The sequence below is a fragment of the Zonotrichia leucophrys genome, chromosome 21, assembly GCF_028769735.1.
Source record: "Zonotrichia leucophrys gambelii isolate GWCS_2022_RI chromosome 21, RI_Zleu_2.0, whole genome shotgun sequence".
In the NCBI taxonomy this organism is placed as follows: Eukaryota; Metazoa; Chordata; class Aves; order Passeriformes; family Passerellidae; genus Zonotrichia; species Zonotrichia leucophrys.
The window spans coordinates 8134371-8158366 of NC_088190.1; the positions used below are offsets into that span (position 1 = coordinate 8134371).

The following is a 23996-nucleotide window of genomic DNA, read 5'->3' on the forward strand; positions in this document are numbered from 1 at the left end:
AGGCATAGTGGATGGAGCAGAAATAAGGATCCCCAGCACATCTCTTGTTCTCAGGATGGTAAAGACATGCTGTTAGGAGCTCTTGGGATTACTCAAGAGTTGACCTTTCCAGAGGTGAATTTAAGCCTTGATATTTGTTCAAGCATCACCCTCCATCTGCACATTCTAGAGCCTGCCACCAGCCACTGGCAGCTCTCCACGGGGCAGCCCTTATTGAGATGCCAAGAGGGTTTGCAAACTTGTCCCTGTTCCATCTCCAAATGCTGTTCTCCTGATAGAGCCCCCAGACAGAACCCACCCAGACCCCTCTCTTTAGTTGCAATTTTCAGATGCACTTTGGTATTTACAGTGAATTCTCAGAAACTGGAATTTCGGAAATCACTCCAAGTCAAAGGAGTGCTTGTTGAAGAAGGCAGCCTGGGCGATGCACTCCAGGCAGCGCCAGGACATCTCAGGGCTCTGCTGCTTCATAGCGACCAGGATATTACCCCAAAAACACCAAGTGCGGAAACCCCCGCCCCTCCCCTTTGCGAGGTTCCCTCGTCTCTCCCCGCACCCAGAGAACCCACCCAGAGGTGCCGCTTGGCGGGTGCAGCAGCAAGGTGGGGGACGCTGGCGGATTCCCCGCTGCCCTCCACGTCGCCGGAGAAACTCCCAGTCCCCTCCCCGCCGGGGGAGCCCCTGGTGCCCTCTCCGGTGCCCTCCCCGCCACCGGCCCGCCCCGGGGATGTCCCCGGCAGTGAGTCCCGCCCAGGGAGCGGCGGAGCCGGGGCGGCCCCCGGGGCTGCCTCCGCCCCCGGCCCGCCTCCGGCCCCGCCGCTCCATCCCGGGACGGGCCGGCCGCGCTGACAGTCGGGCTCGGCGGCCGCCGCGGGAGCATCAGCCGGGCAGCGCCCGGCGCTCCTGCCCGCGCCCACCTGCGGCGGCGGCTGCCCTGGGCGCGGGGCGGCGGGGGCGCTGCCGCCGCCGGCTCCGCGTAGTCCCACCCCGCCTGCCCTCCAGGATGAGCCCTGAGTATTCTCTGCGCTCCTTGCTGCTCATCATCCTCGCCACCTTCTCGGCCAACGCCAGCAACTGGCTGTGAGTAGCCGCGGGGCGAGAGGGGGAACGCGGACACGCCGCAACTTGTTGGTAGCCCCGGGGGCGCGGAGCAGGTGCCGCGGGGTTGGGCAGCACCGGGCGCGACAACGGGAGCGATGCTGCTTGGTCCCCAGCCGGGCATAGGGCGCCCGTCGCCATCGCGTCCGTGCCCTGTACCCGCTGACCCTTGCCGCCGTGGCGGTGGGCTTGCAGCCCTCATCCGCAGGCAGGTGGGCGGCAGGGGATGCCGGCTCTCCCCAGCCGCTCAGCGGCGGAGTGTTATCGCGGTTGATGGGAATGGGGCTGGTTATCTAGCCCCGTCCCATTTTTTGTCCTTAAGTTATGAATCCGGATCACACCGGGATCACGGGTGGAGGTCAGGACGTCGGGTCGGAGCGGGGCCTGGGTGTTGGCGAGATGCCACGCAAGGGCCAGCGGTCCAGGGGAGGATTTGGCAGAGCGGGAGCGGCCAAACGTGCTGGGCCCGGGGATCTACAGCGAGCAGGGCTGCCCACGCCTCGGCCCCCCATTCCTGGTAAGAGCACGGGTGTCGGGGGGCTGTTGCACGCCGCAGAGGAGCCCGATGACATCGGGAACCCGCTGAACAAACACTGAAATAATGTGTAAGGTAAACAGGGGCGGAAATCGTTCTGGAAAATTCCTACGTGTTTGCCAAGGCGGTGGGACTACTTTCTGAAGAGGACACCCCCCCTTTCCCCCTTCCCGGGCCAGAGGGGATGGAGCATGACAACACTTTCCCACCTAACTTTGAAGGAAGGCATCGGTTCTTCCTAATAAATCTGCTTTGGTGGGAGATGGTGCTTCCCCCGCTTTGCCGTGTTGCCGGCTGACGGGAACTAATTAGTTCCCGTGCACGCACCCAGCAGACCCGCTCTCCGGCTGAGGAGCGTGGGCCGCCTCCATCTCACCTTCATGGATTTCTCTCGGCAGGGGCAAGTACACCACACAGGTTAAGGAGTTCCTAGGATTGTCAGCATGAAAGATCCTGAGTGTCGTGTATCCCAAACACAGGTGCTCAGATGGGCACACATCCCCTGTGCAAAGAGTCCTCTCTGCATCCGGATACAGCTCCTGCCTTTACATTTTGACTTGCTGGAGGCTGTGGGATGTAGGTGTTTTTTGGAGGATGCTCACCGATGCCTGGGGAAAGTGCCAGGTCAGCTGCACACTCCAAGTGTCCTGCATGTGGGAAAAGGTGCCTGCCTAGGATGCGTTAGGGCTTAGTCCTTCTCCCCTCCTTCTTTGCCAGATGGAGCGATTTGCATGCCGCACGTCTCTAGCAACTGGTGGGTGGATCATAGCAGCTATCAAGGTGGTCTTTTAAGCTGTCATGCTTCTGGTGAAGGTATATTGGGAACTGTGGGAGTGTTTTTCCTGCAGGAAGAAAGTCCTGCTGAGGAAGCTCTGTGAGATGATGGCAGATCTCTGGAGAGGAGCAGCTTCGGCTGCCCTGGGACAGGCACGGCGGAAAGTGGGGATTTCATGAGTGAGGTCGGCAAGCTGCCCCGCACGGATGTGCAGAGGTGGGACTCCCCTCGGTCCCCGGCGCCGCACGCAGCTGGAATAGGATTTGGGAGGCGAGGCGGAGTGGTGATTCGCCGCACTAGTCAGGGAGGGCTGTGTGCAGCCGTCCGTGCTGGCAGAGCAAGGGTGGGCGCGGGGGGCTCATTCCTGCCAACAGGGGAGGAAAAGCAGATACATTTCAGTGCGTTTCAAAGGAAGGGGGTCAACTTTTTTTGATGTTGCAAATGTATCATGATAAAAGGATCGTCCCCCGCTCAGTGCTTTTTATTCTTTGCCTTTAGGATTAAGACAATTCCCATTGTTTATCTTCTCACATCAGAAACAAAGACTGCCGGAGGCAATAAACAGAGTTAGAAGGATCCCAGGAATTATCAGATATTCGAGGAATGAGTGTGCCTCGTATGCCTTCACGTGTGTGGGCTCAGCATGCTCGACGTTATCCCAGGGCGCTGCCAGCTTGTGCCCAGCACACGGGATGGATCCAGCCTCGCCAGGCACGCAGTTCTGCACAGAGATGTGTGCACGGAATGGCAGCGGGCAGTGAAGTTTGCTTTTCCAGAAACCTGCTGGATTAGAGATTAAGTTCAGTTGTGAGGTTTTTTTTCTCTCCTCCTAAAGCTCTAAAGCTTCTTTCGACCTGTACAGACTCGCATTCCCCCAGTGCTTTGGAGATATGCTGCTTGCAATGCTTGAGCTAAGGGTTTCTGTAAGCCTGACTTTGTGGGGAAAGCACTTGTTTTGGCCATGCAATGAGCTGCCCCATCCAGTATAAAAAGGAGATGATGATGTAAGGATCTCTCAAAGGGATCACTCTGCTACAGAGGCCATTGAGCTGGAAGGGATTTCCCAAGTTTTTTCATTAGACAAACCAACCTACTTTCTCCCTGGTTAGGAAGCAAACCTCAGGTGGTTTTTATCAGTGTTTTGAGTCTGGGGAGTTGCTGCTTGCCTTGTTGCCTATCCAGAAAGCCTCTGTTCTCCAAATCTGAAGAGATACTCTGTTCCCACTTTTTGTGAAAGCCTCAGGCTTGCTCTTCCTTCTGCCTTTGGAGGCTCTGATTTGCCTCCCGCCTCTTCAGGCAGAGGTTTGTAAATTAAATAAAGGGCTGTAGACAGAGCCTTTTACATCTTGTTGGCTGTGCGCGGGAAGGTCCCTCTGGCTTCTGCTTTATCTCTTAAGGAGTCCAGGGCTGTGCTTTTTACAGGGGAAGCAGATGAGTTACTTTTCAAAACAACTTGCACTTCGTAGACACTTGAACCCACATGCGCAGTGATGTGGTTGAATTTGGAAGCAAGGTCTCTTCTGCTCCAAACTCATCCTGATGCTGAGGGTGTTTCATAGAGACTTCTAGCCAAACAAGCATCATTCCACAGCTGGCACAGGAGTGTCAGGCTTTGGTTTTAGTCCAGTTGTTTAGTTAGTTAGTTATTAATTTATTTACCTATTTTGGAGAGAAGGAAGTCCATGTGAAAAAGTGAACTAGAAAACGTGCAAAGTGGGTTATGGATGTAAGCATCCACTAAATGCATGAGCCACTGGGGCCTACAGCCTTGCTCTCTAGCTGTTCAGAGGGTCTGAATGATGAGAGAACAGAAACAGAAAACGTCAGATACAACAGGGTAGGGTCCTTTAGGGGTAAGACCGCTGGTTATCAAACTATCTGGGAATCATTACAGCCTCTCTCCATTTTCTTGTAGCTAAAACTGGCTCTGGAAGAGGCTCTCCATATGGACATGCTTGGTCTGAGATATGGTCATGCCATTTTAGAGCAGGGTGTGCCACCAGCAGCTCTGTCTACCCATTCTTTACAGGGATTTAAAATCTCCATCTGGGCTTGGAACTTGGCTTAAAGGGCCAGGAGCACAGATGGGCTTTTAAAACCTTAAAAAAAAAAAAATATGAGTGCTCTGGGAAAGCTTGAAGACATTGTGAAGGCCCAAACAAGCCTGGCTAAGGAGCTGCTTTCTAACCACTTTCAAGGGCTGGTGAGGAAGGGATAAAAGGAGTTTGGATTTCCCTGGCCTCCTTTCCTGAGAACATCACAAAGTGCTTTCAGACAGGCAGCCCCGTTCTCTGTGCCCATCTCTGCCAGCTTAGGAGTAGGGATGTCGCAAGAGCAGCCGGAACGCTCATTTTGTTTGGGTCATTATGCAATGCAGAAGATTTGAGAGGAAGCATGCCTGGGTCCTGCATTGCATCCTTCTGGTTTTAAACCAGGCTTTATTTTTTTCAGGTGAGTCTCCACAGCTTTGATAGTGGGGACAGATCACTTCACCTGGAGCCTGACATAGTTTAATTTTGTACGACATTCTTTGCATTGTCATTGCAATGCTCCGTCTTTCACGTGGTGAGGAACCAATTCAGTATTTTCCCTTCAGATGCCATGCTGCCATGGCACAGATTTGGCAGGTGCTCTAACGCAGAGTGTTCCTGCCAGTCTTCACTCCCTTCTCTATGCTCCATGGTTTCTGCAGTGAGGACAGTGTCAGGAAGGTTCCCTGGTCACATCCGAGCTGGTCCCAGCAGCCAGGGTGGTGGGTTGCACCATTTGGGTTTGATGAGGAATTTCCTTACTTTGAGGGGTACTGTGGGTTGGACAAATGGCTCTCCACTTCTGAGATGCTCCGGGCTCCTTTGCATTGCTCTGGGAATCCTGTCAGATCCACAAGGTTGGAGCATGAACCTATGGAACCTGTTTCCAAGGCTGTGAGGTAGGAAATTGAAACTGCTGGATATATATTTTCATTTTTATTTATTTGTAAGTCTTGCCACTTCTGACAATACCAGCTAATTTTATCTCAGTGATGAAAAGGGACTAGTTGTGGGTTGCACCCTGAAGGTTGCACCCAGTAGTCCTGGCACTGGACTTCCAAACAAGTTTGGCATGTCTGTGAGCAATGGTCCTGTCTGGCAGACACCCTTCAGGGCTGTGTTTGCCAGGGTGTAGAAGGGCCCCATGCTCTCTAGCTCCTCAGTGGTGATGGGCATTTCTGTCTTTTCCTAAGAAAGCTTCAAGTAAAATTATGCCCCTGTCTTTCACAGCAGAACCTGACTCTAGGGAGGATGGACAGGAAGGAGATAGAACCACTCTGCATGCCAGGCTGTGAAGAACTGGATAAGCTCCAAAAGTGAGCAACAGCAAGAGGCAGGTTTCTTTTTTGCAATGGCTTGATGTGACTCCATGAATCAAAACTGGACTTGTGCACTGAAGCAAAAAAGTGTTTATGTTACTTTGCTGAGAGCTACTGTCTGCTTGATTAATTCATCCTTGTAGATGTAGAGAAATGCATTACAGCCACTCTCTTAAAATTATGAAATTGCTGAACAATCCTGGAGGTTAACAGTTTCTAGAAGATTCTTCTGTATTTCCTTACAAGTGCAGTGACACTGGCTCTTACAATAATTGGTGATTTTTTTCTTAAAGCTTGAAAACTTGCAGTCATCCAAGGCTGCTTGAACGGTAGACTCTGCTCTGCATATTCAGTGCAGGTAACCTCTGCTTTCCCTGCCCAGAGGTGTCTGTGCCTGACACCTGTGGGTGAGCCCTGGCAGCATCCTCCAGGCTCTCCTGGAGCTGCTGCCATGGGCTGTTGCACTTCACAGCCAGGAAGCTGCCTTGCAGGATCTGGCTGGCTCAGCAGAACTGGAGCCAGTATTGTGCTTTCATGAAATTACTTGGGGAAAAGTAATTGAGTCTCTTGGCCAATGGAGAGCAGCCTGGGGTCTGTTGAAAGTTGGGTGAGATCAAACTAATACTGTCGAAGGCTTTTTGTGTCACGTATTTGCAAATTCTGATCAAAACCTTGAACTCATCAGATTTTCTGCAATGAGGTCTAGCCTGAAGCACTGCAGAAGTTGGCCTGTACTTGCCTCCCCTTGCAACAAGGCCTAGGTGTTGTACCTGAATCCAGGAGTAGCTTCTATTGTCTTATAAAGGAAGTAAAGGAAATTTCTTACACATTGAAAGCAGATTTCCAAAAGAGATGCTGTTCAGGCTCTTCCTAGCTTCCATCCTGCTCTCCCCCATTAAGAAGTGGAGATTTTGCCCCCGTGTGCTCAGAAAGCCAAAAAGCAGCACTGGCTCAGGACCAGCAGCTGGCCATCTCACTGTCCCCAGTCCCCAAAGACTTGTGAGGGGGGAGGTGAGCCACCACCAGGGGCTGGGACATGGGTGTTTGCTGGGTGCACACAGTGTTAGATGCAGGGTCCAAGGAATGGGGGACAGGACGTGTAGACTCACCCTTGAGCTGAGGGATGGAGGTATAGGCATAGCACTGCCTCCTCCTGGGTCACTCTCTCCAGCTGTTAATTGGAGGTGAAGAGTAGGTGTGAAAAGCAGGTTTCAGCCAAGAGATGGTGCCCTAACTGTGACACGAAGGACTGAGGCAGACCGCTGTATTTTTCCAAGGAAGAGACCAGACAGGTTCTCAGGTGATGACTTGTAAATCATAGTTTACACTTAGAAAAGCAGGATGTGCAATCCCAGGAGGGGAATGCCTGGTCCCTAGGAGGGCCAAGTCTGCTACAGAGCCAGCAGCTGGACAAGGGCAACCTTGCAGGTCTCCTGCAAATCCTGACAGGAACATTCCCAAGCTGGCAGGCTTGAGGAACCATGGATGTGGTGGGCCCTACTAGCCGGGAGCTGTTGGAACACAGAGAATGGCACTCAGCCCAATGTAGGACACCATGAGAAATCATGGGAGCTGTATGGCCTGCATAGAGCATCATCTGGCCTGCCAGACTGAGACATCTTTCCATGGCTCCACTCACCCTGCTTGCTAGGAGAAAGCAACAAGGCAAAGATAAAACACTTCTCTGTATCTGCAGGATGGCTCCTTGTAAGGAGCCGTAACACTGGTCAGTAACTCTCCCTGCATGGATATATCTATGGAGACAGATAGATGCATGCAGGGATGCATGGGGTTTTTCCATGGATTTTTCACATTATAAGCAATCCTTTAGTCCTCCCCCAGAAGAAGCTTGCCTGCATGAGCTGTCTCAATCCTTAGGACAATCCCAAGTGCTGACTGTCCTTGCACCCTCAGGAGGCACAGATATGTTCTTGCTGACCCCTCCACAAGCACAGGGGTGTTTGCTGCCTCTCAGACAGGAGCAGAGCTGAATCATCTTCACAGTTCAAGGTTTGGACAAGCTTTTTGTGGCCTTGGCCACTCAGCCTTGTGGGAAGGTTGGGTATTCGCTGGGCAGGGTGAAGCTTCTGAGCCTGATTTCAGAACATGTATTGAGTGGTTTATCAGGGATGCTACTGTCCTGGGTCTGAAAATTATCATCTTCAGGAAAATATTCCCAAAATGAGACAATACAAAGAGTTCACACTTGAAACTCATTTGTTTGGAAAAAGGAAACACTAGAGATCTCTGCTTTCTCCAAGGTACCCTCTCTGACCCACTTCAACTGAGTATTTGTCAATGACTGAAATTCCCACACCTTTCCATGGCAGGGAATCTTCTCCCCTCTCCTCCTCGCTCTATCTGCCAGATGCTATGGCTCTTTTAATGTCTCCTTGTCATTTCACTAATTATTCTTCCTCATGAAAGTATTATCATAATTTTTATTTAAGCAGGGCTTTCTGACATCCCCCACCTTTCCAAAGCTCTCTGGATTTGAGATTTACTTATTTGCCATCTTGCAGAGTGCATCAGCTGCAGCTGCTTAAATTATGGGCTTCAATCCTGGTCTCAATACTTCAGATGGGAAAAAAGAAAGGGCTTTCAGTTAGTTTTCTCCTGAATCAATGACTCTTAAGAGGGAGTCTGTTGTGCAAGTGACTTGCCTGGATTTAAAGGCAGGAGAAAAATATACAAGGCCATGATGAAGCAAGAAGACAGAACTTTAAAAAATGGTGCGGGCAACAGCTCTCCTCTTGAAACATTCTTTGCCCAGTCTTGGAAAAGGAAGAAAATATGTCATTGTTTGGTTTTGAGGCTGTATGTGAGACTTAAATTATAATCTAGAGCTCTGCATAGCAATCGAGGTGTGATGTCACGATGGAGGATCTGCATTGAGACTTTGTAGAGGGCAGGAGCTGTTTGTTGCCTTCCTCCTGCTGTGCCTGTCTATCTCTCTGTGCAGGTAGACAAAGGCTTTGGCTGCAGATTCTACCACTTCAGCCCAGGGAAACAAAGTTTGGAGCAAAGTTCTTGTTAACAACCAGACAAAGCGCTACAGTCAGGTTTCCATGGGGACTGTGGGATGCTGCAGATGTGTTTGGTTCCTGACAGCCTTGGTGCTCCACAGCCCTGAGAAACATGAGATGGAAGCACCTCTGAGTGCTGACAAGGGCAGAGCATGTTTCCCAGTTCTTACCTAACTCTTCATCTGCCCCAGAGAGGGGAAAGGGATAGGGTAATTCCTACCTGGTGCTCCTGAATGTGGTGTGATGAGATGCCAAGTGAGAGCCTCAAAGCTGAGGTCCTTCAGCAAAGGTCCTTCCTTAAATCCTTGCCTCAGCTGCTGGATCCTGAATCAGGGATCAGGATGTGAGCCTCCTCCCCATCAAAAACCTTGTCTTTTGGAAAGCAGTGATAGTTCTCCTGGATGAATAACAAACTAGTAGCATTATAGGGCCACGGCATTTTAGGCACAGTTGTCTCCATCTCCACAGAGGGGCTGGCAAACATAGGCCAAGGAGGGGTGATAGGACACAGGACCTGTCAAGGAGGAGAGAGGCCAGAGCACTGTTCTGGATAGTTTCATCTTATTTGTCTGCATTGCAAAACAAATTACCAGACCTGTTCTTGAGAGCTGTACCTATCTTTGAAGCATCCTTGGCCTTTGTTTTATAATCCTAAATAGCATTAAATGTGAGTTGGGGAGGCACCTTATCAGGTGCATCTCCTTGGAAAAGCTTGAAAGGCTTTTGTCACACTTTACTTTATGCATGCTTTGAATTTATTACTGCACATTGCCCAGAGAATCTCAAGCTGGGAAATATATTAGAAAAGGAGATGATGCCCCATCCTGAGCAGAGCTGATAATAATGCAGATGCTACATCTGTGTCACAGAACTCTTCCACCAATGTGTCTGCACTCAAAGCAGGCATTGACTCATCTGTAGGACCAGTCTCACTGGCTTTGAAGGAGCCGCATGCCTGATATGATAAATGCCAGGCAGAGGGGGAAGCCAAATCAGCACAAGGAGTTGGTACTGGAGATAGATTCTGATTTTCTTGGCTTCCAGGCTCAAAGCTGATCAATAACCCACATTGTCTGGAGCTGAATCTTACCACTCTGCTGTGTGTCATCTTCCCCATGCCCAAACTGGAATGATGGCTGGACCTGGGAGGGGAGAGCTGTTACAGGCACCCTGTGTGTGCTCAGCATTCAACATCCTCAAAGCTCCCAGAAGTGGTTTGGGCCTTCGCACCAGGTCAGCCAAGTGCAGCAAGATGGTAGAACAGCAGTTGTTGCACTCGATGTCTGGGACTGCACCACAGGGTTGGGGACACCCATTGCATGGTGTGGGGGCCAGCAGAAAGGTGACAGTCCTGAGTTTTGCCACAGTGGGTTTTTCAAGCTACCTGTTTACATCAGGTCCTGTCTTCTGCAAGCTCCTTGGAGGAGCAGGAAGCCTTGGGCAAAGATGATTTGCTGGTATAAAGGCTCTAACAGCACTTGAATCGGAAACCCAGCAGCCTGCCTCTTCCCACTGTCAGAGAAGCATTGCCTCCATGATCATACACAGGGAAAACTGAATACTTTTGACATCTCGCCATGCAGACTCCCCACGGACACCGTGAGCCAAGACAGCTTTCTCCCTGGCTCCCACGGCCCCCCCAGTTGTGAGCATAAAAAGCTGGTGAATAATTCTGCTGATGCACAGCAGAGAAAATCTTGTTTTCCCCTCCTGGGGCAGACTGGCAGGGTTAATTGGAGGAAAAGGCTGTGACAACTTGATTTTGTGGCTTAAGTCAGCAGATCTGGCTCCTGGGACACATGGGAACAGGCAGGGAGCAGGAGCCACTTTTGCAGAGTCACTTCTCGGAGACAAGCAGGGCTTCAAAAGAAAAATCCTTTGCAGGATGTTGCAACTTGGGAGAAGGAGTTAAAAAAACACACAAACAAACCCACAAGTTGTGAAGGGGTGGGAAATGCAGAGTCAAGGAATGAAGTTTCTAAAAAGCTCAGTGGTTGCAGCTCTTAGTGCAGAGAAGGTAGCAGTGTGAGACAATGCTGGCAATTCCCAAGGACACTAAAGCTCAGTGTGGATAGTGGATGGATGAAAGCGTGAGTTACACCTCTCCCATGCAGGGGACCCTCCATGTCCACAACAGGTCAGGGCTCCACTATGGCAGCGTCATCTGGAGTGGCTACCAGCAGCCACAGGAAGGAGGGAGTCTCATATACACGCCTGCCAACACAGTCACCAATAGTTGTAGAGGATATTGAATTCTCACACAGCCTCATTGGAAAACGTGACTGGGACTATCTTAAGCTCCTTCTGTGTTCCAGAGGTTGGGGCAGGAGGATGGAACTGGGAAATGGGCAAGCATGGACGCCATGCCCACAACACAACAAGGGGTGGGAGGTTGAGTTACTAGGATGTGCAGCAGGGACCATCATACCCACACACTGGACAAGGAAATGCTGAGAGGTATTGAGGTGCTTGCTCCTCAAGGAGTTTGCTCCCTCATTCCCCTAATACTGACACCCAAGAGCAGCTCTGTGACTCTTACTGCTGAGGATGGCACTATGGAAAGCAGAACACATGGTCCCCTCCACACAGAGCCAGTCTTTTCCAGATCAGCAATGATCTCATGGCCCTATTCACAAGCTGGGCTGGTGGAGGAAGTGCCCGGCCTGTGCAATTTTGCCCTGGTATGCTCCTGATTCTGCTTCCTTGCTTCAAATCCTGCTTGAATCCCAAGTGACAGGAAACCTGGCAGCTCCCAGAGGCCATCCCTGCCTGTTGGGGTCTGGGGCAGCTAAAAGCAGCCTCCAGGAGGGAAGTGGTTTGGGGGGCAATGTTTGCCAGTTATGAGCACACAGCCACGCTGTGGGAGCACTGTGGCAGATGGAGCTGGCAGCCAAGTGCCTGTCCTGCTTGTTTTGGCTGACTTTGGAGACCTCTGGCTTTTCCTAGTAGCACTTGGATATGCCAATACTCAGGAGACCTGACCAGGCACATTCAGACAGCGCTGAAAATATCTTCCTTGCAGGCAACAGAGGCAAAGGGGAGCCAACAGCTGGACTCCCCAAGAGACAGGAACTAGGCTGCAGAGGGACGGTCGTTTTGCTTGGGCTTGTTCTCTGTCAGCCAGAAATGCATCCTGCAGAGTCACTGCTGTGATACATTTAAAGGTGACCCAGATGGGCAGCAGGTCGCAGCTATGGAGGGGGTACTAGGTTCAGTCTCCCTGCTTTCTGGAGGGCTGAACATGGGTTCCAGATGAATATGGGCTCCCCCAGCCCTTGCCTCCTAACCTGTTGTGCTGGTGTCCTGGCAGGTACCTGGCAAAGCTGTCTTCAGTAGGGAGCATCTCTGAGGAGGAGACTTGCGAGAAGCTGAAGGGCTTGATCCAGCGCCAGGTGCAGATGTGCAAGAGGAACCTGGAGGTGATGGACTCGGTGCGACGCGGAGCCCAGCTGGCCATTGAGGAGTGCCAGTACCAATTCCGCAACCGCCGCTGGAACTGCTCCACACTGGATACCCTGCCTGTCTTCGGCAAGGTGGTGACACAAGGTGAGCTGGAAGGACGTGTCTGGGGTGATGCTGCTGGGGGAATGGCTATAAAAGCAGCCTGGTGGGCTGCAGGTGGGATTTTGCCTGCTTGCCCCTGAACCAGTGGCTATATAGCGTCAGGAATGGCCCATCCAGTGTTGGATCTTGGGGTGGGTGGGTCCCTGTGCACTTCAGTGAGGCTCTATTCAGTATGCTTGGTACAGCATGTTCAGACTCCTGCTGCTCCTCAGCTCTCCTGAGCTTTTTCCACACCAATTGACAAGGACGTGCCAAGTTTGAGCAAAGGTCCTAAAGTCACCCAGGTCTCATCTCTTCCCCACCAAACCTAGGAGCCCCACTCCATAAAGCCAGGGGTGCGTTTACTCAGTCTCTTTCTGGGCAGTGCTGAAGCAGTGACTGCTGCCAGACTGGCACATGGCCACTCTTGAGCAGAGTATCAATGGGGGCACCGTCAGGAGGATGGATTGGTGCTGCCTGGCATGGGAAGAACATGTGGCAGCATCATCCCCCACCACCAGCCTTCAGGGCTGGATATGGCCAGGGCAGCCCCCAGCTGCAGCCTGACTTCCCAGAAGCACAGGACTGTAATGCTGTGGAGTGAGGATACAGAGGGGAAAACCCCTCTGCAACCCCTTAAGATCACTGAGGCATCGCTTGCCTCCCCTCAGGTGCTATCTCTGCCTCCCCTCAAGCACTATCTCACCTCCCATCCCAGGACTCCTAAACCAAAGCATCCCCCGGCTCCTTTTTTGACTTTCCTCCCCTCAATGCAGGGGTGAAGATCTCTTCTTGTGAAGGTTCAGGGACTGGAAATACCAGAAATACCAGAAACTAAAAGTCGTCTCTTTTTAGGCAGCCACAGCACAAACCGACCAACATGATCCTACTATTAACCTCGATTAACTTGGAGGCAGTTCAGTCCCACACTGGCTGGGTCCTCCCCAGCCACTGCCAACTGGGCCACCAAAGTCTGGGATGCGACCACCAAAGTAGCTGCCCTCTCTCTGACTGGCAAGCTGAGCGATGCCTGCTCACAAGCCATTGCTCCTCTGTACCAAACATGGGACCACCCCAAATGCCAGCCCTCCTTGCTCAGAAATGGAGGGTTTGTGCCCTCAACCAGCCTCAGAGGATAGTGGGCATTGTGTGTTGCTAAAGCTGATCCCTGCCCCTGCTACGCTGTGTTCATGCTCAGGAATGCGCCCAATTTCCCAAACAAGTTTTTCTCAACCATGTGGCACCACATAGGTAGACACAAAAACTCGGACTGCACTGCACCCTGGACACTAGTGGGGTTCTGTGAGGTGCTTTGGGAGCAGAACAGGGTTTTGCAGGGTAGTTTGGGAGGCACTGCGAGCTACACAACCCTGTGAAAGAGGATGGCAAGGATCTGCAGCTGCAGGGAATGTTCCTGGATGTGGAAAGCAGACAGGGCAGCTCTGCCATGAAATCTTTCCTGCATCCATCTATTCTGGATGCAGGAAAGATTTCATGGCAGAGCTGCCCTGCAAGCACAAGGCAAGACAGTCTTCCCATATAAGCTAGAGCTCTGCCCACATTAGCAGTGCAGTCTCTGTCTCTCCTAGTGCTAGGTTTTATCATTCATCCATCATTCATGTTTTTAATGTTGTGGGGCAGTTCCCAGCTTCTTCACTATTGCAGAATGGGCTCTCACTTCTGCAAAACATCTCCCAGCACCCAGGGGTCTCTGATGAGTCAGGTCCAGGCTTGGCACTAAGCAAACAGCATCCCTGGGGGTGGGGACAATGAGGGTCCTGCATGTGCTGCCTCTATCTTAGGAGGAAGTGACAGAGCAAAGGGTTTAGCCTGATAGCTCTGTACAGCATGTTTTGCCAATCTGTCTTTCAGACCAGATTTTCAGGGGAGTTTATGTGCCACACCATAGTTAAGAGGGGAGAGGAGAAGAGTTACATGTGGCAGTCTACCAAGAGCCTTTGGCCACCGGGCTGCATTGCCTCCAGAATTCCTGCTCATGTTGCCTCAGACTTTGTGCCACCTTTCCCACCATGGTTTGTGCCATTGCAGGGACACGAGAGGCAGCGTTCGTCTACGCCATCTCTTCAGCAGGGGTGGCCTTCGCCGTGACCCGCGCCTGCAGCAGTGGCGAGCTGGACAAGTGTGGCTGTGACCGCACAGTGCAGGGGGGCAGTCCACAGGGTGAGTGTTTGAACAGGGAGCAGCTGCAGCTGTATGGAGACACAAAGTAGCCAAAATACCTGCAATTCAAACCCACTCTCTGAAGCCATCCAGAAAAGAGGGAAAAGTTTAAAAAAAACAAAATGCTGGTTAGTTCACGTGACTGCCTCAGAAAGACACCTGAGTGCATCACCCACTGGACTGAAAACATCTTGTCCATGTGTTCCCTAGGGCCACACTCCCTAGCTTCCCCTGTTCCCATGTGGCGCAGACTAGTAGGCAGCAAGACAGAGAGAGGGCAGGCCAGCTGGATTTTAGGAAGAGTAGGGCTGGAGAGTTAAAGCACTACGGGGTGGCAGTACCTGTCTCATCTGTGCTCTCTGCCTCAGGCTTCCAGTGGTCAGGCTGCTCCGATAACATCGCCTACGGTGTGGCCTTCTCGCAGTCCTTCGTTGACATCCGTGAGAGGAGCAAAGGGGCCTCTTCCAACAGAGCATTAATGAACCTCCACAACAACGAGGCAGGGAGGAAGGTAATGGCAAGGAGAGAACCTAGGCAGCTGGCACCACTCTGCAGCATCCCAGCCATGGCTTGAGCCATGTGGGCTTCTTCCAATCCCATACCCACCCAGCAGTGTTTTCTACACAGCCCTCCCAGGCCCTATCCATTGCACCCTCCCTGCTATGTCCATCCCACACTGATCATCCCATCTTGTTCCTTGGGTCTGTTCCTCTAGGCGATCCTGAACAACATGCGGGTGGAATGTAAGTGTCATGGTGTGTCAGGCTCATGCGAGTTCAAGACGTGCTGGAAGGCCATGCCCCCCTTCCGCAAAGTGGGCAACGTCCTCAAGGAGAAATTCGACGGTGCCACAGAGGTCGAACAGAGCGAGATTGGATCCACCAAAGTGCTGGTGCCCAAAAACTCCCAGTTCAAGCCACACACAGACGAGGACCTCGTCTACCTAGACTCCAGTCCTGACTTCTGTGACCACGACCTCAAGAATGGGGTCCTGGGCACCAGTGGACGGCAGTGCAACAAGACCTCCAAGGCCATCGATGGCTGCGAGCTGATGTGTTGTGGCCGTGGCTTTCACACGGACGAAGTGGAGGTTGTGGAAAGGTGCAGCTGCAAATTCCACTGGTGCTGCTCCGTCAAGTGCAAACCCTGCCATCGGGTGGTGGAGATCCACACATGCCGGTGATGCACAGGGGAGGGCACCCACCTGTATCCTCTTTAACTGACCCTGCTTCTCCCTTGCCCCACAGCCAGGACTGAGGAAGTGACCCAGATGCTGCAGGGAGAGCACAGCTCTTTACAGAGACAGAACCACAGAGAAACAGATTTTAAAGAAAAAATATTTAAAGTTTGAAAAAACTGATCATTGTTGGCTTTTTTTATTTTGTTTTATCTGCTTTGCTGTATGTATTGCCGAAGCCAGAGCCCCTTGGTGTCCTGTGCTGGCAGATATGTCTGCTCTCTGGCTGTCTGGGGACCTGTGTGATGCCAGCTCCTGTCGGGTGGGCTCCTGCTGCTTTTGGAGTGCTGCAGACAAGAAGTGTTTAAGGCAAGGGTAGTACAGCATTTGAAATCTTCTATTGTAGTTATTTTTGTTTGTTTAAAGGCATGTGCTGCGCATCCTGGAGTGCCACTGGCCTGGCTAAGCCTCAGGAAGGGAAGGAGCACAGCCAGCCTGTGCAGCCAGGTGTACGGCACGGGACAGGCAGGTGGTGACAGGCTGGCACTGTCCTCCAAGAGTTAAGTCCACGTGGAGCTCAGCCGGGGTGATCAGTTCATGAGGGCAATGTGAGACAGTCCTGCAGCCCCTTGTTGTGGGATGCTCGAAGGCCTGGGAATGGATGGATTTTGGAGCAGCTCCAGGGACTGCTCTGATTTACAGAAGCTCCTCAGTGGCTGCCTAGGGCTATTGGAAGACACGATGGTCCCACCATGCTCCCTTTCCCCATCTCTTCTCCAGTACCTGGTTCCACTGCAGACAGTGAAGGGCAGTGATACCTGCAATCCACTGACATTTAATGGGGCTGAGAGCTGATGGGAGAAAAACCAAGTTGATTTCTTCTCCTCTGTCCCATAATTGCCCCCACCTCACAGGCATCCCACAACAGGCCTCCTCTTTCTCCTCCATGTGCCTGTTCTCCTCACTCAGGAAGACACTGGGGGGCAGTTCCTATCCTGATGAATGCTGGGAAAAGCAAAAGTATAAAGTGGAGCAATTGGGGGTGAAGGAAGGCTGGTGCTCTGCCCCTGTTGCTGTGTCACCCTTAGGAAGCCACAAGAGAAGGACTCAGCCAAAGGAATGCTGCCATGTGTGCCCTGAAATGACAGAGATTTAGTGCAACAGGGCCACAGCAGTCCTGTCCTTCTCCCTGGGACACTGCCATGAAGATAAGGTGCTGTCCTGTCTGCTCTGGCTTCCCTCTGCCTAGGACTGGGTTAGTGCAGAGTCCTTGCTGTTGGGCTGTAGTATGAAATATTTGGAGAACTAATAAGCAGAGGGACATTATGAGGGAAGGTGGAAAGTGAACCAGTTCCTCCCTCCCTTACCCACTCGTATATGAGTCAAGAAGTAAAAGGGAAGCAGAGGAAAACCTCAAAATGACACTTCAAGCCAACAGATGGGGCTCAGCATTGCTGAGCCCTCCTGTGTAGGAGGGAGCTCCCTGCATGGTCCAGGAAAGCCCAGAGCTGTGGTCATCACCCTCCCAGCTGAAGGAGGGGGTCTCTGCAAAACCTGCAGTCTTCCTGCTCTTCCCTGAGAGGGAAGAGGTTGGGGGAATGCACAGGCATATGTGAAATCCCATCTGTGCCATGGTAGCTATGGGCTGGGGGAGAGCCTGTGGTCACTGGAAGGTCTCCAGATACCATCTGCTGACAACTGACTTGAAGCAGTGCAGGGTGAGGGAGGTTTGCTTTAGGGCAAGCCCCAGCACAGCCCAGCTGCCTCTCTCCTGCCTGCTCAGCACCAGTTCCAATAAACCTCCAGCGAAATGTGACAGATGGTGGGGAGGGATACCCTAAGTGGGTCCTGAGGTGGAGCACTGTGGGTTGATCCATTTCAGTGCAAACCAGAGATCGCCTCACCAGAGCAAGGTTTGCCTCTCTCAGTTGGCTCAGTTGGCCAAGGGTACAGCATTGAATCCCTGGGGGGGGGGGAATCTAAGGTTTGCCTCCCATGGTTCCATCTCATGGAACCCCAAGGCTGCAAATCCTCAAATACCTTAGAGACAGTTCTTCCCTTTCCAGTTAATGCAGAGGAGGTCACAGACCTCAGGCCATTGGCCAAGTCTTCTGCTCCTCATCCATCTAGGATGAGGGCCAAAGCTGAACAAGACAATTCAAAACAGCATAGAGATAATCTCTGCACATGGGATTTTTTCAGACTGCAATGAAAGCTACGCCCTGCAAATGCCACCCAGGGTTAGTTTGGCTCTGCAGTGCTCTGGTTCTTCTCGTAACTAAGTTTCAACACCACAAGGGGGTTTAGAAATGCGTTTTCATATTTACTTTGTCTATTAAATAATAAGTTTGTGCTGAACAAGCCATGGGGTTTTCCTGTCCTGAAATCAGCTCCCCTGGGCTGTGTAAAACCATAATGTGCTGCAGACACCTCATGGTCGCTGGTCTCCTCCCGAGAGTCCTTAGCTGGGAGGAGAGGTGCCCACATGGTGCCTCCTGACAATGCAAAAAGAACACTAAAGCTCTCTTTGTCCCTCCTCCAGTCTCTCCTCAGGAGATGCTGGTGTTTGGACCACAGACGGCATCCCTGCTTTCCCATCAGTGGAAGTATAGCCTGCTTCTGCCTTAACCACTTGACACACCACTGGCTTAAGAGGCAACTTATTTTAGATCTCAGTAAGTCTGCCTTCCTCCTGTAGAAAGGGCATCAATATCCATCTGCTTAGAACAGTGCTCCCCTGTCCTGCCCACAGCCAAGGAGCCCCAGCTACCTCGTGTGCTGCTGGAAGCATCCTGCCAGTGGGCTTGAGGTGCATTTGAGCTGGAAGGGGGCAAGAACTGCCCATAGATGCCAAGTCAGGGACCTGCTGCCTTTTGCCTCCATCGCTGTGATGCAGTTTGCTGGATTTGGAGTGGATGCAGTGCCTGATACCCAGGTATGCTCCAGGCTGCCCACAAAGTGCATTGTGCTTGTCCCTTGTCCTTCCTCCAAGCCAGAAGCATTGGCTGCATCTTTTTCACACTGTTCCCTACAGTCGACCTTCTTGCTTCAGCAGGTGCTGCTGCTGGATCCAGCTGCACACCCTGCCTCGTCTCCTTTCTTTAGCTGTAGCTCTCCATTTGTGTGCTCTCAAAGCTCACCTTTTCATAGGCTCATGGTAAAACCAATGTCTTCTCTCCCTGTGCCTCTGTGCTGGCAGGGCTTGAGGGATATGTTGTTAAGTTTAACTTGTTGCAGAAAGGCCTCCCGTGGTAGGATGGGAGAAAATGATGCCTGAGCCTCTGAAAAACCCTTACTTCCAACAGCTTCTCTCTTCCCCTGATGGATCCCACTCCTCCAGCACTTCTTTTCCCCAATCCAGCTTCAGCCTCAGGTAAGGAATTGTCTCCAGTGAAAAAAAAGATGCCTCACTCTTCTTCTGAAACAAGGTGTATGGAGACACTAGCTTCTCTGTGACCATAGAGCAAGATATCTGTGTTCTCCTCTTCCAAGGCCCTCCACGTACTCCGTCTGTCCCCTGAATCCCACATGCATCAGACCACATCACACTATGCTTCTCCCCACCACTGCATCCTGCCACATGCTCAGCCCCATTCCAGCACCGCAGGCCCAGCACTAGGTCCTCATCCTCAGTCCCCCAACACCTTCTCCTTAGTAAGCTCATCCCTCCTCTGAGAACTCACAGGCTGACATCTCCACCCAGCCTCTCCCCCTCATAAACCTTTCTGGATGTCCCACTGCCAACTCGAGATCATCATAGCAAAAATAGGACATCACCTCCAAGTCCTCTCCACCCTGCTCCAAAGGGTAAATTCATTTTTTTTCCCATTCCCCAAACTCACAACTTTACCACCATGATCTGCTTCTTCTGTTTTCTTTGCCTTTTCTTCTGGAAAATCCACCTAGGTGTCAGGTACCTTCAGTCTCAGCTATTTGAAACTCTGGGCTTTGCATTTCCCAACTCTCCATCCCAGATCCAGTCCAAGCCCAGCACAGCCAAGCACATGTGCAGAGCTGGTATTTTTCTCCAGCTGTTTTGACCACATCACGCTTATGCCCTTTACTAGGCAAGGACAATTCCATCACTCCCAACTATCTCATTCTCCCTCCCTGGGCATGTTCAGCCTCACCCACTGCTCCTTGCAAAGCAATTAAATCACCGTGGGTAACATTAATGATGCTGACAGAGCATAAGTTAGCACTCACATCCTTTCCCTCCCTCACACCATCAGTGAACATTACGGCAAATCCCTTTGCATATTCCTTCAGCAATGAGCACAGTAATTCTCCTGCATCTCCTTCTCTCCCTTTATCCACATGACTTTACCAGCTGGCTGTAGGGAAGCAAGGTGATGGAAACAGTAGGAAAGAAGTGTCTAGGACTACCAAAGAGATACTTCAAGGACAGAATGGTGTCTTACTGCATGGGCAGGTAAAGAAGAGGATCAGTTCTCCTTAGAGTTGCCACACCACACACATCATGCCACTTGTAATTGGGCATGATGGGCCTCACATCAGTCTGCCACAGGAGAACCCCCACTGGGGCAACCACCACTTCCACCTGCACTTGCTGAAGATGTCAGTGGTGCCTTGGCCATGCAGTGTGTCCTTCAGCAGCACTAGGCTGCAGCACAAGGCCATGCTGAAGGACAGACACCCAGCAGAAGCAGAGCCTTTGACAGCAGCATGATACCGTGACAACAGGAGGGCACCCAGCCAGCGCTCCTCAGAGAGGCCTCCCAACCCTGACTGCCAAAATCCTACTTTAAGCACAGGAAAATAAATTGTGCAACCTACCTTGGACTGAGTTGTAACACTCAATGTGGGTGGAGGGGAGAAAGGGGCAGGAGCTGGGCTGAGAATTAGGCCCTGCCTCACAGCGTTTAGGCTGGACCACACTAACACCTGGAGTTCGAGCAGCCCCTGCACTGGGCTCTGCCCTTCTCATCCCTCACAGGTATGCCCAGGGTGTTTCTGCAGCCCCCAAGCCACCAAACTCCTTACCAGGGATCCAGAGATGCAGCCACGTGCAAGTCCCATCCTTGTGCCTGTGTTAAGTCCTCAGGACCTATGATCTCTCCTAGGCTGGCTTCCAGACCTGGCAACACATTCCTTCTCCAATCCCAGATCTGACCATCAGTATTTTCTCAAGCGCATGTGCAAGGAGTGTTGCCTAGGTGAGCTCCATACCATTGTGGATCCCCAGGCTGCTCTGGCAGCGCCTCAATGCTAGATGTTTGGTCCAAAGGAGCTGAATGATCCACCAGGATCCTCTCCTTCCAGATCTTCATCACCACAAATGAAATCACAAATGGCAAGCCTTAATTAGAGTCATTTGCTCAGCAGTGCAAAAAACTAACCCACCCCAAACCCCTCAGTGGCTGTTGAGCCTATTTGTCCCTCTTGGTTCTGGTCTAGGACAGTTGTTGCATTATCACAGCTTTGCTCCCATAATTTACATGGGCAGATAGTGATGGGACCATGGGAAACTATTTTAAGCTAAAAGAGGTGAGATTACATTGGGTGTCAGGAAGAAATTCTTTACCCAGAGGGTTGTGAGGCTATTACAGCAAGGCTTACTAAGAAGAAGTGGGAAAATGCAATAGCCTGTATGTTCAGGTGTCTCAGGTTCCTGAGCTGGGGGTAGCCAAACGCAGCCCATGAGAAAGTCTCACCACCACCTCAAGCCCTTTCCAAAGGAAGACTATCAAGCAGGGTGACAAAGCAGCCAACCAGCAGGTAGGTAATCTGTCTTCATTGGTGACTATTCTATAGTATAGGAACTGAAACTATGATGGCTGGTCACCTCTCACCTATCTTATCATCCCTAGGTGCCCATAAAGTGATCTCACAGAGCTACATAAACCACTGCCAGAACAATGTACTTGCTGTTTGCTCACCAAGTCAGAGCACGATGGACTGTGACTTCTTCCCTACAGCATAACCTGAGAAGCCATCAACTTCTCCACCTCCCATCCTTTGGTCTGCAAGATCATTTCAACTACCTTCATGTACATCATTGTTTTGCTGGTTAAGATACAAGAGATGCACAACCCCACAACATGCCAAGGAACTGTCAGAAAAATTGCTGTGGCCAGGAAAGGATGTAGGAACCAGAAGTGCTGCTGCATCTTCCCTCTTATCTACAGCTTCCACCAAAGACACCCAGGACAGCAGCACCTGAAATCATCAAATTTATAGCCTCAAAGTCTCCACTTTTCTGAAGGATAGGAAGATGGTGTATAGAAGTTTATCAGAAAATAGCTCATGAACCCAAGAATTAGAACTTTCAAAAGGGAGTTTTCCGGCTGCTTCTGAAAAAAGACAGTCCAGGAATCCTGTTGTACTTCAGAATTTCTTGTTAAGCTACTGTCCAGGAAGGAAGTTGTTGCAGAAAATTTAATGTAGCAGGGTTATAGAGGTCTTGGCTGTAAAACAAGATGTACAAGAATGACCACAGAAATATAGAATATGCTCAGAACAGAGCAGAGGGTCTAGGCACTGTAGTTACTATGTAGCTTAATTTGAAGTGTGAAAAAACATGGAACTCTGGAGGAAAAATAAAAAGGAATCAGTATTCATGTGGCATCTCAGAATTACCAGGGGTAACAGACCTTGCACAGACGACCTCTATGAGACCAATACAAAGTGATGGTCTGCCTGCAGCCACTTTCAAGGACACCATGAAGATCACAGAATCACTGTGGTTTGGGCAGGAAGAGACCTTAAAGCTGATCCAGTTCCACCACCTGCCATGGCAGGGACACCTTCCACTAGACCAAGAGGCTCCAAGCCCCATCCAACCTAGCATTGAACATTTCCAGGGATAGAGCAGCCACAGCTTCTCTGGACAACCTTGCAGAACGATTACACTCTCAAGGGGTCTGGGACCACAAGGGAAGAGTGGGACAGACCAGACCTCCAGGATGCTGTGAAGAACAGTGAACTTTGAGATGACTATGGGAAAAGGCAGAACAACCAAAGTAAAGAAGCAGCAGTTGGAAGCCCTGCAGATAGCTCATCTGAGACCTGGCCTGGGGTGAGTACTCTGCTACCTGACCAGCTGAAATATATGCCACCATTTAATTTTCATCAAGAAACCTAGCAAATCTGGGAGGGCCTTAGAGCTGAGTTAGATGCAAATTAAATCAGTCCTTTGTGACATTTTTTCTCAATAAAGTCACTTCATCATTTCAATTTTCCATGTGACATAGCTAGGAAATGTCAGGCTGATAAGAAATGTCACTGGGGTTATGGTGACCTTGGAGTCCCTGCTCTGAGGAGCCTGCAGGTTCAGGGAGTCAAGGCATCAATTACTCATTCTCGTTAGATTTTTAGTTTTACCTTCTCTTGGTTAGAGAAGGCTGATGTCTGTCACTGTACCTGTAAACCTCACAAAGGTTGGAATACAGTCCTGGTCTCCTTGGTGAGTGCCAAAGTGCAAAATCATAAGTGCCATGATAAGAAAATGCACTTATGGAATAGGAAAGCATCTTCCAACATCACAGCTGTGAGCTGCCATCCAAGGGCTTTGTCAGATGAAGATGCTGGAGGGAACACCATACCATTTAGGGGAGCAGCGGTGAGGATGAAGATGTGGCTGAAGAGGGAGAGATTTCAGAGCTATCCAGAAAGAAGGCTTCAGGCAGAGGCAATGGTGGAGGTGTTGCAACTTCCTCAAGCACTCTCTGAGTTTCTCAGCCAGCCTGAGCTGGAAACAGAACCAAGCAAACAGCCCAGGAAAAGTTGATCTTCGGGCTAGTGGGGATAGTGCCTGAAAAGCAGGTGAAGACAAAGTTGTAGAAGGCAATTAAGAGTGAGGGCAGTGGGATACACTTATTTTAAATCCTCCTGCATGGCTCTGCCACAGTTTAAGAGCAGCCCTTTGGAAGTGCCCAATCTCTCCTAGCAGAGCACTTTCCCAGCTGCATCCCACGCATCTTCCCATGGTGCCAGCACTCTTTTGCCCACATGCTTCCCCATGAAGAAAACCTCCTCGTACTATTGCAGGCAAGAGCAGAAGCACCTGGTTGGGCAGATGGAAAGCAGTTGTTTCAGCACTGCTGAAGAAGTGCTCAGCCACCAGAGATTTGGGGGAAACCCAATTCTGCCATGGGGCTGAGCACTCACAGCACACCGAGGAGGAAGCAAAGGATGCAGCACTCAGTCAGGAATGGCACTGGGTGTTCCACAGGTCATCTGAGAACAAGGGCTGTTCAGGGATGTTCTGAGCACAGCAACAGACTCTGCACACGTTTTTCAAGCCAAACCCAGCTCAGGAGGGTCTGTTCTGCATCCTGATACAGCAGAGA

The 23996-nt window shown here is 51.2% G+C and overlaps 1 protein-coding gene across 3 annotated transcripts; it reads left to right on the forward strand.

The window, feature by feature from the left end:
• The first annotated feature begins 832 nt into the window (after positions 1–832).
• Positions 833–15867, forward strand: WNT4 (Wnt family member 4). Of its 3 annotated transcripts, XM_064730630.1 has the most exons (6): positions 833–1080; positions 5672–5771; positions 12094–12329; positions 14376–14507; positions 14876–15018; positions 15223–15867. In XM_064730630.1, exons 3-6 carry the CDS (start codon positions 12182–12184, stop codon positions 15688–15690), a joined length of 891 nt encoding a protein of 296 aa, XP_064586700.1. In that variant the 5' UTR covers positions 833–1080; positions 5672–5771; positions 12094–12181; the 3' UTR covers positions 15691–15867. The 3 variants fall into 3 exon arrangements, with proteins under 3 accessions (XP_064586700.1, XP_064586699.1, XP_064586701.1); XM_064730629.1 differs by lacking the exon at positions 5672–5771; XM_064730631.1 differs by lacking the exon at positions 833–1080 and having other exon boundaries at positions 5669–5771.
• The last annotated feature ends 8129 nt before the right edge of the window (positions 15868–23996 follow it).

Bases quoted from the DNA above. Each gene is read 5' to 3' on its own strand.
- WNT4 (XM_064730629.1), top strand. From the start codon at position 1,004: ATGAGCCCTGAGTATTCTCTGCGCTCCTTGCTGCTCATCATCCTCGCC. The intron at 1,081-12,093 runs GTGAGTAGCCGC...GTGTCCTGGCAG, and splicing joins GCCAACGCCAGCAACTGGCT to GTACCTGGCAAAGCTGTCTT. The intron at 12,330-14,375 runs GTGAGCTGGAAG...GTGCCATTGCAG, and splicing joins CGGCAAGGTGGTGACACAAG to GGACACGAGAGGCAGCGTTC.